This window comes from Metopolophium dirhodum, chromosome 3 (genome assembly GCF_019925205.1).
Source record: "Metopolophium dirhodum isolate CAU chromosome 3, ASM1992520v1, whole genome shotgun sequence".
Classification (NCBI taxonomy): domain Eukaryota; kingdom Metazoa; phylum Arthropoda; class Insecta; order Hemiptera; family Aphididae; genus Metopolophium; species Metopolophium dirhodum.
The window spans coordinates 3370046-3382857 of record NC_083562.1 but is presented as its reverse complement, the minus strand read 5'-3'; the positions used below and the strand labels follow the sequence as shown (position 1 = coordinate 3382857).

The 12812-nt window shown below is 29.3% G+C and overlaps 1 protein-coding gene across 1 annotated transcript; it reads right to left on the bottom strand.

Moving 5' to 3' along the window:
- Window positions 1-2542: 2542 nt before the first annotated feature.
- On the bottom strand, window positions 2543-7665 carry LOC132940298 (venom carboxylesterase-6-like). The gene is made up of 10 exons (XM_061007809.1): window positions 7339-7665; window positions 7115-7252; window positions 6886-7042; window positions 4963-5148; window positions 4671-4861; window positions 4414-4579; window positions 4150-4334; window positions 3935-4085; window positions 3080-3206; window positions 2543-3014 (listed from the first exon to the last, which is right to left on the bottom strand). The coding sequence occupies exons 1-10, from the start codon at window positions 7525-7527 to the stop codon at window positions 2810-2812; spliced, it is 1695 nt and encodes a 564-aa protein (XP_060863792.1). The 5' UTR covers window positions 7528-7665; the 3' UTR covers window positions 2543-2809.
- Window positions 7666-12812: the final 5147 nt, after the last annotated feature.

Sequence of the window (12812 nt, the reverse complement as noted above, 5' to 3'; positions counted from 1 at the left end):
ATTAATTTCCGGTCGAAAACATAGCTCAAGACTTCAATCACTACGCCCAATATAATGTTTTGATATTCATTTTGAAAGCAGATTTGAATTTGTCACTAAATTATCTTCGCTTTGACAATTTCATTTTTCTGATTTTTATTAATTTTTACTTAGAAATTTACTAATAAAAAGAGTAAAAATAGATCGTACTCATAGTTAAAATTTTAATACATCGATATAGAATATGAAAAATGTAAGACAGTTAAAGCATAGAAAATTTAGAGGAGAATTCAAATCTGCTTTTTAAATTTAAATCGGAACATCCCGCTGAGCGTAGTGATTGAAGTCACTGGCAGTATAATTTGAAGAAAAAATGTTTCTAACTTTATAAAGTAATATGTGGTGACATGAGCATGCACGTAGGTAAAATGACAGACGTACATATCCAGTCACTACTCACTATGATGCTCCTATACAACGTGATCGCCGATCGGTACTACGAATTACACACATTAATGATCATTTACTTTCAACACATTCACAAGACCCATATGAACTGAAATATAAAATGCCTAGTTTTTACACCTTAGAATGGATTACGCTCCAGCCTCCTTAAACTATTAGTTATCCGTATCGTGGTCGCATTGTAAGATAGGTGCAGAAAAAAGTGCAAACGAAAGCAGCTGTTTGAAGTTAGTACCTATGTATAGTATTGACGCTGTAGGTATTACACGACTTGATGGTGGACTTTGGTACTGTTAATGATTCGATAAGGCACTGCTGTCACACAACTTTTGATAAAACTATTATTTAAATAAATATTTGTTAACACGTTCATCGACAGCATTTTTTTTAGGCTCAGATGATTTGTAAGCTAGGTACCTAATATTCATGTATCGCCACCACTAAAAAGATATATACTTTTGGAATTCACATATACATCTAAAATCTTAATACGTTGATCATTCGATATCCCATTGTAATAGATGAGTTGATGCGTTTACAAACCTTCCGACCATGATTTACAAATTTTAATTGCATTTATCCACATATTTAATAATAACAATATAGGTACTCATACAGTATATTTTGTCAAAAGGAATACATTGAAGAACTAATAAAATGTAATTCGTAAGTTTAAAATAATAAGCTCACCTCAAAGTAACACACTGAAGTCGTACGTAGAAAGAAACACGTTTCAATCATACTAATCATACTGTGGCGGCGTCGTAGTTAGGCTACTGAAAATACATCAACGTCGTCGTCGTGACGTTGGCCCTTTCTCGACACGATGTCCATGGACGATGAGAGTGGACAGTTTTTAAAGGGTTAAAATTTGGTTGGATGTGTGTGGATTGAGGGGTGACATTTTTGTACATGAGTAACTATATTACTCAAAGAAAATGTTGCATGTATCCAGTAACGGTTTGCACCTTTCAATACAAATATAAATGGTTCACTGTAAAATAGTACACATTTAAATATTTACGTTTACAAATACTGTATAGGCGTATTACTGGAAACCAGCGACACGACACGCTGCAGTTTGAAACTGCAGTGAACCCAGCTTATCTATTGTGTTTATAAAATATATGACAGGTAAATTAATACTAGAGCAGCTCTGATGAAAATTTCAATTTATTATCATAGTTATCGAAATAGCTGTCCAGCACTCCAGTGTTCTCGACGATAAGCAGTGGCGAGTTATGCTGTACTTGTGTATGTACCTATATAGGCACCCATCTCACAGTTCGATAAATCACTGGGAAAAGATTGTATAAAGGCACCCTTCACTAATCAATGAGACTTGACTTGACTTGAGTGTTGTGTACGGTTCTTAAAGGTTTTTGATACTTTTAACATTAATATGTTTTTGGGGTGGTTTTTTGTTTCTTACCGATTTTTTGAAAGGTTTCCGTGTCATGGTTACTTATTAGTTATTAACAAATATAAATATTAACATATATTTATGATTCATAGATTATCCTTGTATAGAGGAAAATATCGAGTAGCATGCTATAGTTATTTTTTATACTTTTATTACTATTGGTAAATGGGTACAAAACTTGACATAATTAATATAAACTATTATCCCCATGTTATTAAATATTATACCTATGTTCTTATAATTCTATAAAATATTATAATTGCTCAAATTAATTACCAACATTTTAATCTATAAAAATGTTGATAGGTTTGAGTCAATTTAAACGAAACAAAACGTACAGATTAACCAACGCAAAGATTTCAAAACCAGTTTTGCTATTTATTACCCGTGAGAAAATTATAATAATTCTTATACCAAAAAAAACAAATATTCTTCAAATTATAAATTAGGTATTTAATTGATTTTTTTTTATATGCTTACCAACAAATTTAAATAAGTATACGTCATGATAATACGTATGAGTACCTATATAATACGATGTTTTATTAAATTTGTTGTTGTTGGAAACAAATTTTCGAGAAGAAATAATATTTCCTGGTTTTGTTCAATAAAAAATAAATTATACAATTATAAATATGTTAACTTTTAGGAAATCAAAAAAAAAAAAATGAATCATTATATTACGATTATAAATTTTAATAAAATAATATAAAATAAGAAAAACAATACAATATTAAGTATTAAATCTAAATTCCAAAATATTATTTAACGCAAATTCAAAAAAATTAATAAGACCTACCTATTTTGATTATTTAACAAAATAACTAAAGTCATGCACAAATTCAAAAAAAAATAATACTTTGTATCTCATGACCTAAACATAAAAATAAATCCAACTGAGGATTATATTATTATTATGGGTAGTAAATTTAAAAAAAAAAATCAAACATCTTTATTTTCATGATAAGAATAGTGTTCATTCTCGTTAAAGTCCAACGAATCCCAAAAACTAGTTCTTCCCATGTCCTCGACTTCACTCATAGTTATATTAGTAGGGGAAGATATTTTCAAAAACGATACAGCTAAATGATTAGGGTCTTTGCTCACAGGATTCCAGTCGATAGAGCTAATTCCAGTTGATGGTATTCTATTTCAAAAAAAAATTGTTCCTTGATAAATTGATTCCAAAAATTTTAAATAAAATATTGTTACCCTTCAAAAGCAAATGATGTCCAAATATCAACTATAATTGGCACTAATGATTTGTCCGATTCTGAGTCTTCGACCTTTACATAAACGTTTTTTAGTGCGTAACCTGTGTCATCTGCATGACTAGCTCCTAATAATAATATAATGACAATATTGTATAATCATTAATCTGAATAATACTATGATAATAATATAGTTTAGTATAATTTTTCTACCCATAAGCGAAAATTGGAGGATGAGCCCCCCCCCCCCCCCCCCAACAAAAGATTTATAGGAATATGTTTATTTGTATTTGATTTATTAATGAAATAATAATAATAATTATAAATTATTTTTACATTCACATAAAATATAGATATTAATTATTATGAATAGGTAATAATGAGTATTATTATTACTAACAATCACGATTTAAGATAGTACCATTTTAAATCGTGCTAACAATAATACTAAAGCTGTGAATTTTTAGAAAAATGCATTATTTTTAGCTAATAGTTAACCATAGTTTCTTTAACGCAACGTTTGAATTAGGTTCCTTCTGTGCTAATGAATTCAAGTTTGAAACTTTTAGTTTGTAATTTTTTTTCTATTTTTTATTACTTTTTTCAATATTTTTTTTATAGTTTTAGTAAATTAAAACTTTTTACATCCACTTTATGAATTATTTTTATTTATTTAATTTTCATCTTTTAAATATCATACACGTAAATTCCGAACGCGCGTAATACTAAATTAATAATATCTTTAATTCAAAATATTTTACTCATGATAAAATGTTATATTTTTAAAATTATGATTCTAAATTTATTCCAAGTTTACAGCCCCACCTTCCAAATTTAAAACTTAATTTGTCGTTACCATAATTTTCGTTTGATTGAGCAAAATGTTCCGAAAGACTGTGTCTACCTCGGTATCCAAATTGATATAAATATACCGGAGATTTATAAAGTTGCGCATGCATTTTGGCAGCTTTTATAATATCGACTACAAACAGGCGATCGCTTATCATCTGCAAATTATGTCAAATTATAAACTACTATCTGACGAACAACAATATTATACAAATTCAGTACTTGAATAAATTGTTCTGTATTTCCTTTAACCAGTTCTTTACTGCCTAAATATTCTTTTCTGATCAGTTCTGACACGTCGTCGATTTTATCTTGCGGTATTGTGTAGTTGTAATCCAGTATGTGTGGCATGACTTTGTTCCAATTTTCGTCGATATACTTCAACAACTCAGGGTTATTGATAAATTCTTAAAACATAATACATTGTATTATTAATTATTCTTTACGACGATAGCGTACCCATATAATATTAGTAAAATCGAATACCAGAACCCGGGTAGAGACCCTCGTGAGTCGCAACACTAGACAACCACGGTACATCGGTCGCTAGGCCTTTGGCGAGAATATGATAGGGCAGTTCGCTTATAAATGCATTTTCACTAGGTAACTCGACAACCGGTCCGAAGGGAGAGTACGGGTTGTACAAGAACGGCTACGAATTCCATAACGATCGCATTAAAGCAAATGGTACGTATATTTAAAAAACGAACAACTGCGCATCGACAATCCAATTTGCTACTTACAAGAAATATTTTTACCGCTTCTACGATGTGTAAAGCTGGCCTTGTCCTTAAACATTCGACCAAATCTTTCGATGGACGAGTAGGACAACCTAGGTAAGCGCCGACTGCTGCTGATTTATCTGGTACATTTTCGGCTATTGTCCAAGGGCACAAAGCCGTTCCGCTCTGTGAGAATACTCTTTGAAACAGTCCTATATTATATAAAATATGTGTTATATGTCACATCAATAAGTACATTTTACATTGACTAAGTAGAGTAATAATAAAAAAAAAACATAGACCAATGCGCAACCTCTAGACAACGGTGACAACATATGAAAATGAACACTGGCACCTCCAGCCGACATTCCACTAATCGTAATATTCTCTGGATCACCTCCAAAATACATTATATTTCTTTTCACCCATTTTAATGCTTGTACTTGATCTTTTAATCCATTATTGCCCGGCACTACGGAATCTCCAGTGCTAAAAAAACCTATTTAATGTGTATGTCTTAGATACTTATTTTTTGTAGGCATAATATTAAACACATGTAAATGTAAATATAATTTGAACCTTACTAATATAATCAATATTATAATGAGTTATTATATAAGTAGTATATTTAAAAACTACTTAATCCTTATATATTATACAAAAACAATATATTATATAACCTTGAATTTAACAAATTGAAGGCTTCATTGCCAAGGTTAAACGTAAGTACACTGCAGTTCTATAAAAACCAATGAGAAAAATTATTTATTTAAATCATTCTACAATTTATAGCTAAAATTGTTTGTATTATATTCAAATTAATTAAATGGGAAAAAATATATGACGTATCTACAGTTATTTATTATTATCATTATTACCTAACTTTTAGTCAGTGACTTATATATGACAGCTCGACGGTTATTTTTAAAAGGTACAATATATTATGACAATATCTAACAAAACAAAATATAAAAATTATAATATACTGAAATGAGCTTCTGATATGAAAACAATTATTTTTTTTTTGATGACCGCTTCAGATTTAATGTTGACAACAAAGAAATGTTGGGGGGAGATTAATTAAAGTAACTGAAAATAGAATAAGATAAATACGGTAAGACACGATTGAGCATAGAATATTGTCTATGCAACGTTGCCACTTATTGTTTATTATTTTCACGTATTATTACAACAATAATTATTACGATACAGAGCTTACACGAACCACGAGCCGATCCCAGCTTTATCAATGATAATATTATTATGGATCAATAAACTAGTATCGCAATAAAGCAATAAAATATAAATATTTGTTTTACCTGTGATACTTCAGACCGTTATAATATACGTGAAGTTTTAAACATTTACAAAGAGCATATTTTAATTTTATAGGATAAGTAGTTGCACCAAATCTCAAATTATTATTTAATTAATTCAATATATTTTGTACCTACTGTGTAGTGAGTGTTCGATCACCTATAGTCCTCCACATAATATGTCAGTGCGTTAAAAAAAAGTTTTAAACGTGGTGTTTTATTTTTTTTATGCAAACTATAATTTATACCTATATTATATAATACCTAGATAAATTATATTTTATCTGAAAAATACGCAAGGAATATTAGCCCTAGTAAATGTGTACAAGTATAAATGAATTTGCGAGCGGAAGAAAGACAATATTTTGAGACGGAGGTTAAGGTCTGGACTATAAAATAGTGTTATTTTTTTAACTCGTACAGTATAATGTATTATCATAATTATTTAAATAATTATTTTAGGTATAATATATGGTTCAAAATGGTGGCATATGCGCAGAATTATTTATGCTCAAACGTATTTCTGTATCCTAATTGTATCAATAAGCCGACAAACTTGCTCAATCGTTTCGTAAAAAAATGTGTTTTATGCTAAATCGTGTGATAGTCAAAAGAATTAATAGAATAATATAACATACCTAAGTTTTGTTTTTTTTTTTTAATTGTGGTTGTTATTTTACTTTATTTGGTTTGCTTGTGGCAGATTGTGATTGTTTAAGCAGTAAGGTTAGGGTGAGGACAGTTACTAGAGAGTTAAAGGAAGATTTAATTAGGAGGGACCGATATCTACAGTTGTTATTTAAAATATATTTAGTTAAATGTAAATTGTATAATATTATTTTTTTTAATATAAAATCATAAATTCATAAACATAGGTGATATTTGTTTATTATAAAGTCGATGTCATAATAATATATTACCTATTGGGCCGAGCCGGTAGTTAAATGTAACGAGAATTATATCTTTGTCCAAAATGTAATCAGGCTGGTATATAGATCCGTAAAGGAACATGAAGGCACCTCCGTGTATAAAAACCAATACATTTAAAAGTTTATTACTTTTTCCTCTTACCGGAAGCTATAGATTATTAAATTAAAACAATTATTATTTGAAATTAAATTTTAAAATATACATATTTGAATCACTGACTTTCGGTGTATACACGTTCGCGTAAAGACAATCCTCGTCTCCATCAATTAAATAACTTGAATGGTCGTATTGAATACATTTACTACCCGGAGACGATGCGTTCCACACTCCCGGCCAAGGTTTTATCGGTTGAGCTTCCTAAAATATATTATTATTATGTGTGTTCCGACATAATATTGTAGCTATAATACACCTGTAACACACTGCACGTCGGAAAATCTCACCTGAAATCTCAGCTTCCCCACCGGAGGAGTGGCGTAAGGTATCCCTTGAAAGCTGTAAATAGTTCTTCCTTTCCATGTCTTCGATAGTTTCCCGGATATGGGCCCACTTTCGGTTACTACTACAGGATGCTGATTACCAGCCACGAAACAATACAAACGTGTCAGTAATAAAACAATGACAAGGCGCATGTCGAAAAAACAGAAGTAAAAACTAGTCGGCGCGAAAATTGCTGCAGTGAATATCAATTGGCCACCGGTTGACTACGGTAGACAATAATATGTTGAATGCATAAATGGTTGTTATAATATAAAACTAGAATATAATGCGATGTACCTGGTAACAATATTACAGTATATTATGCTCGTTCCCCACTTCTTCGTGGGAATACAAGGTATGCTACAAACAGCTGGACATCCTTCAGTTAAGTGGCATAATTATAGGAATTCGTTCAGAGGCGAGATATAATTTTTCTCTGATTAACTATAATTACATTTCGTTTTGCGATAGTACAATTTACAATATTTATCCACACCCCAAACTTCGGATGCGTACGAGTTGATTCCCGGGTACCTGTTTACCTGCACTGATACCGTTGAGTTGACACCCCCAAATTAATTATATTAAATCATTTATCACCAATACAAAATTAATTAATATAATATGTACTGTTGTATGTGGTGTTTTATTGCTATTCATATACCTAAACAGTTAAAAAAAAAAACTTTTTCAAAATACGTGTACTTAGGTATACCTTGTTTGTAATATATACAAGTATCACATAAACTTATAGGATATTTTAAATATTTGAATAATAATAGTTATGCAATAAAATATAAATTATTACATTCTCAGGCCTTCAACATTGCATTGTATATTTTATAAAAAAAACTATAAATTATAAAATATTTCAAAAATCACATACTTATCTTAAAACTTGTCAATACATTTATAAAAATAAGTATTACGTAAATAAAAATAAAAATAGCCGATAAAAATGTCTGGTCTCTATAGAACTGTTGTCTTCTGATAATTATAGAAAAATATATAAAATCGAGAATGTTTAAAAATAATATACAGAGCGATTCGCCTAGTATCCTCATCCCCATTTTTTTCGTTCAATAATGATTTTATTTGAATTCTGATTTTTGGAATATTGAAGTACCCATGCATAATGAGCTTATTTTCAGTGGCGCATTTTGGGGAAGGCGAAAGGGGAAAATGCCCCAAGCGGTAAATATTTGTGGTGGCAAAAAATGATAGTTTTTGCTTATGATGTTCCATGATTTTTTAGATTATTAATTTTTAAACCTTTTTCAGTATTGGTATGTATTTAAAATGCATACCCACAAATTTTGTATTTTGAAGAATATTGTTGACCATCTAATAATAAATTGAAAAATTATACCTATACGATACCCAGCCACCTAGGTAATAGGTATATTATATTATATATTATATTAAACAATAAGATGTTCAATGTTCATAATAATTGACAACTTTTATCTGTGGGACCTCGAATTTAACTACCGGACCTGGTAGACGTAGTGAACGACTTCAACTGTCTACTTGTTATACTTTATTATTATACACCTAAAGTACTATATTATTACTATCCACTGTTCTATTAACTCGTTAAAATACGTAGGATCTTAAAAAAAATTCAAAATTTGTTAAAGGCTCCGGTGTCCGGCGGTAGGTAAACCGCAACGTTGGTTCCATTTATAAAGTGTCATGTAACGATACAAATCATCTATAGTTTTAACAGAAAATTATGAAGATGAATATTTTGAAAATTTCGATCCATCCAAATCAAAATTTGAATGAGTAGTTTTATAGTTATTCAACTTTGTATACTAAAATAGGTTTGGATGAATGGGGGCTATGCTGCAGATTTCATAATAATTATAGTATTTAATCCATCAATTTTTTATTATTCTTAAAAATTGTTAGTAGTATTACATAGTAAATATTACATTACATAATATTAGAGTAATTTTATTGTTTTGTAGAAACATTTTTTTCACAAATTATCCTTAGTATATTAATTTTAATAACTCCGAAACTACTCGTAAAATTTTGATTTAAATACATCAACATTTTCAATTAAAATCATCGGCTTCGTAATTTTCAAATAAAAAAATTGATTCTCAATTTTCATTAAAAATGTGCATCACCACATGGCACTCCTTTTAAGATTAAAAAAAATTCTATGTATCTGTTAGTATAGTAGCTACTTAAATGTACTGAAAAATTCAGAATTTAAAATTTGAATAAGTTTATTTTTTAAGGAAAAAATGGAGATAAGCATACTAGGTGAGTATACTAGGTGAACATACTAGGTGAGCATATTAGGTGAGCATACTAGGTGAATCACTCTGTATATTATAAAGAAACGATAATTATCTCTTAATTGACCATTAAGTATTTAAGTCACTTCTAAAAGTGGCTACAAATACGTGCATATAAGTTTCTAGAATTAGGTATTTAGGTATAATTAAGTATTTATTTTTGATAAACATTTAAAATGGAATTTATATACGCATAATTTACTAGAAAAGTTGAGTACAGTAACATACAAATTTATAAAGTTTAAGAATTTGATACCTACACAGACAATTCGTATAATATATTTTACTTTGTATCATTTGATTTATCAATATGGGGTGGACTAGGTGATGGTATTTTAAAACAGCTACAAGTAAATCAAAACAAAATAGTAAGAATATGTTTGAATAAATGTGCTCTTGAAGGGTCGACTAGTTGAAACTATAGGGATTTGGGTGTTCTACCAGTAAAATCCCTTAATAAAAAAAATAGTTATTATGTTTATATTTAAACGATTAATAAAAGGAAAAAATAAAATATTTTTTGAAAATAAAAGAGAAAATATGGACTATAATATTCCTGTCAAATATGCAAAAAAAACTTTTGATCAATCATTTATGGACTACTTAGGACCTACGTACTTTAACTTAATGCCATATGAGTATAAAAAATACATCCATCAGCATCAAAATAGTGTTTAAAAATTTGTGTATAAGTATTTATTCATAGAATTAGTTTAAACTATTATTGTATTATTAATATACTATTATATATATACATTCGAGTCAATTTGATTAGGTTATTAAAGTGATGATGATAATAATAATAAATTGTGTTTTATATTATTTTTATTATAATTCTTAATTTTAAATTGTAAATAATATGTTCAAAAATTAAATCTATTATTTCTCTTTAATTTTGATTTCTCTATATTATAATTATTTTATTTAAATAACTAATAATAATGTACATTATTTATATAATTGTAAATTTTTATTATTTTTAGATATTTTTTAGTATTACATTGTTGGACTCTCTACCTCTAACTCAAGCTATCTACTTAAAATAGATAGATAATCATAGTATAATTGTTATAATATAAATTTGTGTATTGTAATTTTTAAATTTGTATTCATTAATAAAACAAAACGTTGAAAAAAAATACGTGCTGGGTCCCAAATTACTTTAGGTACGCACGACACTCTATAGTAAATGGGTGCCAGATTTTTTTTATGCGTATCGGGTATACATGAGTAATTTTGAAATGCATAAAATACTGTGCACCCATGTTGGTATTTATATATTATATAATATCGTATACGAGTATATTATATTATGATGTTTGCGATAAACATTGAAACGATACGAACGGCAGTAAACATAAACGTGGTAAATCGGATTTTTCCATTGTTACGCAAACACTGGTTTCACACTAATTGCGCTCTTATAATATTATTATTGTTAATATACCTTCTTATAGTGCTCGTACGAAAACAAAATGCAACTAAATGTACACCCGTCGCAATCTCGTGGCGTCCAATAACAGTTGTACTGCTCACCTAACCTGCGACCGCGTCCATTTGACGTTTTTCATTTGAGCAGACATTTCGCCATTGTATATTAACAATATAAAAGTGCATCACGTCACGAGTTGTACTTACCAAACTTTGGCACCCAACCGGTACATTGTCTGCTAAGTGTGCAGGGCCGGACTGGGCCAATGTGCTAATATTCAACGCGAGTCGCGGCTGTGTCGAAAATAAAATATATAATATGATCAAATAATAATATTATTATTTTGTATTATTATTATGCCAATACATAATATGAAGCAATACAAAACATCATAATATTACACTCGTGCAACGCCGCGATGGTGTTTAGGGCAGAGGAGTAAAATATTTAAAAAGTTTTATTTTCCAATATAATGTAACCGGCCTGTTATCATAAGCTAATATCATATCGAATATAGCTAATATAATATCAAGCTAAAATTGTTATTTCTAAATAATGAAAAATCAAGAAAATAGACGAGTTGACGCTGTCTGACCCGTGACTAAATAAATGTGACTACGTTTTTCCTAACACTGCGCATTTTCCCCAGACATGTCAAAAACAGTAAAATCCCTATACAATAGTAATGCAAATAACATTTTTGTTCTATGATATTAGTTTTTCTTCCAAGTCTGTGGAATTATAAAATATTATGCGTGCAGTAATCTAGCGATCATGCCTGTTTATTTAGCCATGGTCTGAACGTCCCGAGTTGTGCATCGATAATATTCTATTATATGAACTATACCCGTCTCCCGCGTGAATCGAGTATAGGTAGTAGAATAGTTTTATAATTTCTTTGTATTAAATATTGAAAAAAGTGGCAATTCGAAATGCTGTAATCGATTCTAATAAAATGTTTAAGTACTGGTATTATTTAGAAAAATATAACAATCCGTTAATTTATGTTGGGCTGATTGTTTACGGAGAATTGTGGGGCCGCACCGCCCCAAAAACATCGTTCTAGATTATAGATTCTAGCCCTGTCTGTAAGTTTTCCTATTTGTCTGGGACTCAAATCAAATATACACCGATAATAGCATGTAATATTATGACGTGTGTATAAAATATAATATGATATATGTATTATATATAAATACATATCTGTGATAACTCCCTGCAATGTCCACTGCAGCTGACTAAGTCATCTGTATTCTTTTTAAAAATAATAATAAAATAACGAGGATATTTTAGGTACTCGGTACCTAAGTATTTCATGATTTTTTTAATTTTTGATTTTTTTTAAAAATAACTATAAAACATTAAAAACTATTTCTTTGGAATATTTTTTTAATCTTGAGTGTTGAAAAATAATCTAAAGTATTAAGTAGTAGGTATATGAAACTTTTTACTTTTAGAATACTCCTTGGCGCAAAAAATTATACTACACCTGAAAAAATATGGCAAAAATGATAAATCATAGTTCTTAAACCTAAATCTAATTATCTATAATCAACTAGATAACAATCCGTTAATTTATGTTGGGCTGATTGTTTACGGAGAATTGTGGGGACGCACCGCCCCAAAAACCCCGTTCTAGATTATAGATTCTAGCCCTGTCTGTAAGTTTTCCTATTTGTCTGGGACTCAAATC

Coding starts and splice junctions, on each gene's coding strand:
- LOC132940298 (XM_061007809.1), bottom strand. CDS start 7,527: ATGCGCCTTGTCATTGTTTTATTACTGACACGTTTGTATTGTTTCGTG. Junction 7,253..7,338: donor TGGGGAAGCTGAGATTTCAG/GTGAGATTTTCC, acceptor AATATATTTTAG/GAAGCTCAACCGATAAAACC. Junction 4,335..4,413: donor GGGTCTCTACCCGGGTTCTG/GTATTCGATTTT, acceptor TTATGTTTTAAG/AATTTATCAATAACCCTGAG.